This window comes from Crocodylus porosus, unplaced genomic scaffold, assembly GCF_001723895.1.
Source record: "Crocodylus porosus isolate Cpor-Errol unplaced genomic scaffold, CroPor_comp1, whole genome shotgun sequence".
Classification (NCBI taxonomy): Eukaryota; Metazoa; Chordata; order Crocodylia; family Crocodylidae; genus Crocodylus; species Crocodylus porosus.
In genome coordinates this window covers 57,786,923-57,792,231 of record NW_017728907.1, presented here as the reverse complement: position 1 = coordinate 57,792,231, position 5,309 = coordinate 57,786,923, and the positions used below count along the sequence as shown (strand labels likewise).

Sequence of the window (5,309 nt, the reverse complement as noted above, 5' to 3'; positions counted from 1 at the left end):
CATTAGATCAATGGACAGTCAGTTCAGGGCCTCTGGCCACATGAAATAGTAGGGGGCTTGAGAGAGACATGGGTTTATGACAATTTATGGCACGCCTACCAAAAAGGTTGGCCCCCACTGAGTCCTACTCCAGCCCACTTCCTCTGCCTAGTTTGCTGCTATATTTTCTCCTTGTCCTGAACTGTCTTCTCGATCTGCTGCTCTGCTTTCTACTTCTTTCCCTTTCCCTCCTACCCAATCTGCTGCTCTGCATTCTCCTTTTCTGCCCCGACTGCCACTGTGCTGCTTGTCCCCTCCCCAGTCTGCCATGTGCCACACGTTGAGGCTGCTTGTGCCACTTGTGGCATGTGTGCGGCTGGTTGGCCACCTCTGTGGTATCAGATGTGAACAGTTCAGCAGTCATACCAGAAAACAGAAGGAAGAGATTGATTCTAGTGCCCTGTTGCTTAGAGTGGGGTTGTGCAAAGCCGGGTCTATCTGTGACCTGTTCTTTGGCTAACCAAGCACTAGTTAAATTTTTGTTTTCTGGGTAGCCTCAGTCAGGACAGTATGGTACGCTGCCAAAATTAGCACAGCTTGGGATCCTGCACCGTGAATACTGAAGGGGTAGAAGTATAACCAGCTGAGTGCCATGCTCAGCTTGCACCCAGAGACTGTATCTAACATGCCTCGTCTTTTGCTTACTTTGGTCTCTAGCTATAAAGTTTTGCAAGGCCCTGGCTTCCAGCACTGGACTGGGACTTATAGAGATGCCTGGTTTCATTTCCTGGTCCTAAACCAGATGAAATGTGAGGGTGTTTGTAGACGTGCTCCAGGAGGGGTGTGTGTGCAGGGAGTGGGGACAGGATTAGTGAGCCGTGCTCATTAAAAGCACCGGAACCGCACGTCTATCAGTGTCCCTGCACTCAAAAATGACGGCGGGGTGCTTTGATCTAAAGCTCATCGAATCAGCTTTGGTTCAAAGCAACTCGCCACTAATTTTCAGTTCAAGGACACTGATACCCGTGACGCTGGGCCTGCTGGAGCATGTTTATATCTGCTCTCCAGCCCATTTGATTAATTGAGTCTGCTCCACAACACATCAGTGCAGCCTCGCTGCACGTCTGTAGGAGCAGACCAATGTTGACTGAGACCTTTAATGACTACGCTCTCCATTGATAAAATGAGAAGGCCTCCCTTCAGGTAGATGTAGGCAAAAATATTGAACTGAATAATACATTTCCCTAAAACTGCCATGTCCTTCTCTCGCTGTGCCTAGAGCTGTATAATCCCATTCCTGCCATAATGAAGTGGCTTCCAGGACACCATCACACTATTTTAAAAAACTGGGGAAAAATGAAATGTTTTGTGAAAGAAGAGATTGCAAAGCACAAGGAGGACTGGGATCCAGCAGACACCAGGGACTTCATTGACCGCTAGCTGAAGGAAATTGCAAAGGTAAGAGATGCATGAAAAGAAAAATCCCGTGTAAAAGAAAATTGAACTAGAATTCAAACAGGACTTGCGAGTTGTGTTTTATGAGTACCTGAACCTTAGTAAGTTAACACATGAATTCCTCAGTTAGGACCTGATTCTGCAAAGCGCTTTTGCTTTGAGTTAGAAGGTAGCCCCCACTGGAGTCCAGTAGCTCCTCAGTCCCGTATGCTTAAAGATAATCATGTGCTTGAATATGATGATGAGCTGGAACCTAAAAATGTGTTAAACAGTGTTCACTGGGCTCGAGATCCAGACACAAAACCAGCTGTGGCCAGCAGTTACTTTGCATCAAGCCCTCAGCTCTGAAATCAGCACAAACTTCATTCTCAAAATGAGGCAGTCTTCTCTGTTGTGAGCTCTCCTCGGAGGGGCTGGCGGCTGTCTGTTCTCATTAAAGTCAATGGGCATTGATGGCCTATAGCATCTTGCAGGTCTAAGCCCGGAACATGGCTTTGAAATCAGAATAATGAATATTTATATGGAAATGAGTAGAAACTCGGTGTTTCTATTTTAGGATGGTGCCAATTCTAGTTTCAAGGAAAGCAATCTCTTAATTTCTACACTTGACCTTTTTTTGCTGAGACAACCTCCACAACCTTCCACTGGGGTCTACTGTACATGGCCATGTATCCAGAAATTCAAGGTAAAATAGTTTCGATTCGATCCCAGCAGATGAGCCTTTTCATAGGATTTCGAATACTGCTCTATGAATTGCCTGTGCTTTCTACCCAAAGATTTTCCCCATTCAGACATCCTTTCCTGTATTACAGTGACTTGTGTCCTCAGTTAACTAAGGCAGAAATGAAGAACAAAATCCACAGCTGCAGAAGCACCAATTGAAGGAGACCTTGTGTCTTAAGGGTGGGACTGGAGTCTCTGACATCTGATGTACCTGGCACACTCACGTTCTAGTGGATTTTTAAAATGTGGTCCATGATCAGTCTTGTCCTCAGCACTGACCTGGAAGATCCTTTTAGGTACATGCAGACAACATGGAGTCCTTGGGCCCTTGACAAAGTGTCAAAGAAACGCTGTGCTGGAAGATGTAGGAGTATTGCTTCACAGAGAAAACTGATGGGCAAGCATTTTCATGCTCAGGTTTCCCACAGAACAGCCCTGGGAACCTGACCCTGCTAGTCTGAACAGGAAAAAAGTATGCTTGCAAATCCCCAGCACTTAGAGTATTTGTCACCAGAAGTATTTTATCAGGGAGATATTAGCCCCATTTAACAGATGCAGAAACTGAGCAATAAGGAAGGGTGCGACTTTCCCAGCAACTCACTCAGCAAATCAGCATATTCCAGAGCCCCTGATTTCCAAGTCCCAGCATGTTGTTTTCTCTGCTGGTCTATATATCCTCCATCGGTAAGATGATCCTGTAAGGGGATGTTGCGTAGGCGCCAACTTTTATCTTTGCCAGGGGAGGGGAGGGCCTGCAATGACGGACACATGAAAAGTTTTCCGGTACATGTCAGGTCACAGGCCTCTTCCTGAGGAAGGCCAGGGCCCTCGGGCCCCCCTGTACTTGCTACTTCTGGGATTTGATACCACACTATCAGCGACAAGATTGTCATGGCATCACAAGCAATTAGCCATTTAAGATCTTACTCATATACGCTTCTCCCCTCTACCCTGTGAGGCCCCAAGCAATCATCTCAGGCTAGGGGGTGTACATTTTCTTACATAATGACGTGTTCAGATGTAAAACCTGCTCTCCGAAGCTATTTCTGAAGCTCACATGGAGCTTCAAATTCTGACACTGCACCTATTGTTCAAGAGCGTGCTGGTTTGTGCACCAACGCACAATTATTGCTCTTTCTGCAGACAGTGTGCAAGCAGAGATTGACACAGCGATTGGCCAGTCCCGCCAACCAGCCATGGACGACAGAGACAGCATGCCATACACCAACGCAGTTGTGCATGAAAGTCAAAGGCTGGGCAACATTGCACCTTTTAATTTGCCGCGCCTGACAACCAGGGACACAACGCTGGCTGGATTCCACCTGCCAGAGGTAACCTGGAAGGCAACATAGCCCTCTTCTCTTTATTGTGGTTTAGGAAGTTAATAAAGAGGAGACAGAACTAGAGCCCCACGTCTAACCACTATTACACTTTGGGGCACGCAGGGTGTGGTTCTGAATGTGATTAACTATGTCTCTCTGAATGTGAACACTTTTGGGGAGTCAACCCAGATCCTGAACTGCATTTCACAGCTGGTGCCTAGTTCTATAAATGGGCTGAAGTCCCCTGGATCCCTATTCCCAGCAGCATGGAGGCATTTGAAGGTGAGATTAGAGTTTTCCAGCCAACGACTGCATAAGCCATAATGAGAGGTGTTTATGTTTAACATCTTGTAACCAGGCTAAGAACTGGATCTGGCCGAAGCTCGTTGCAGTGGTTGTTTCCTCATGCAGGAGAAGCGGGGTTCAGAGTGTCTGGAGGAAGCTGCTGCTTTTTCAAGGTTGAAGCAGGGAAATAGTCCCTTTTCAGCAGCTCTGGAAGTTTGCACTGCTTTCTTCCCTGGCGCAGGGGCAGGGGCAAGGAGGAGTGTGGGGGCAGCTTGAGTGATGGGGGAGCAATGGCCTGGCAGGAACCATGGGGATGCCGGTTGCACAGCCTTCATCTAAATAGTTTCAAGTTTATAAACAAATAAACAAACAAGCAAACACAGAAAAGAAAACGACCTTCTTAAAAAACGCTCCTCATGATCTGTCATACACCATGAAACAGAAGGTCATGACTCTCCTTCATCCCCCCACTTCGCAAGGCACAGTTGCACAGGAAACAGAAACATGCGCCATCCTTTTCTTTCTCTTCGCAGGGTACCATTCTGATCTCCAGTTTAACAGCAGTGCTGAGTGACAGGAACGACTGGGAAACTCCTGATGTCTTTAGCCCTGAGCACTTTCTGCAGGATGGCCAGTTCAGGAAGAAAGAGGCTTTCCTGCCCTTCACGGCAGGTGCGATGTGCTTGACTCTCTCCATTAGCATCAGGTTTGGGCATCTGGGATTTCAAGTTAGAAAAAACCTGGAGTGCTTCTGGGTTATAGAAGTGCTTTGGAAAATGGAAAACTTAGAAACTGAAGCCATGGCCAAGGGGCTGAGGTGCAGCTTGTTCAGTCTCGTAATGGCCAGGTGCGGGCAGTCCGGATGAGTGATTAGGTCTGAGAGCCAGGAGGTGAGCCAAAGTCAGGACCAGATGGCCATCCAGGCATAGGAGGGGGCGCATGGGGGTGCACGTGCCCCCCATGATGGGGCCAGTACCCCCCCGACGGCCGACACTGATGCTGTCAGTAGGGCTGGTGTAACCCCGACAGGGCCTCCCCACCCCCCAATTCAGGAGGCACCAGTCACTCATGCAGCCAGGTGTCATAAACACAAATGAGTGAGCACTTGCAAGCCTGAGTCCTGGTCCCTAAAATCACCCTAAATACCTGAGGCTGTTTGCAGTAGCCAGTGTCCCGGAGAAAACTGTTCAAAACAGAACATTTTGACCCCACGTGTCTCACTTGCCAGAAACATGCCCTGACCACCCAGCCTTTGACCACCCAGGTGAGAAACAGCAAGGAGCCACCTCTACCTCCGCTATTGAATCTTGGCCCTAGGTGGGTCCAACAGAGTAAGATACGTGGGGCCAGGAGGAGAATGTGCTGAAGGGAAGGTGGTTCAGTGCAATGGACGCTGCTTGGAAAAGGAGGGTGTCCTGGGTTCTGGACTGGTCCTAGTTCCCCCCCACAGCCCTGCAACCACCAGTGCTTTGGCATGAGACATCCATTGTATTAAATGGATTATAGTTTCATAGTTTCTACGGTCGGAAGGGACCTGAGTAGATC

General features: G+C 48.2%; 2 protein-coding genes across 6 annotated transcripts in view; one reads left to right on the top strand and one right to left on the bottom strand.

The window, feature by feature from the left end:
* FGGY (FGGY carbohydrate kinase domain containing) overlaps positions 1-5,309 on the bottom strand; it is a 421,503-nt gene that overhangs the window by 201,293 nt on the left and 214,901 nt on the right. The window lies entirely within an intron of this gene.
* Positions 1,243-5,309, top strand: part of LOC109307018 (cytochrome P450 2J2-like) — a gene marked incomplete at its 5' end in the record, with an annotated part of 6,245 nt that continues 2,178 nt past the window's right edge. The window contains 5 exon segments of the mRNA XM_019530640.1: positions 1,243-1,437; positions 1,991-2,048; positions 2,051-2,119; positions 3,301-3,488; positions 4,298-4,436. Of these exon segments, the coding sequence (XP_019386185.1) occupies positions 1,243-1,437; positions 1,991-2,048; positions 2,051-2,119; positions 3,301-3,488; positions 4,298-4,436 (649 nt within the window).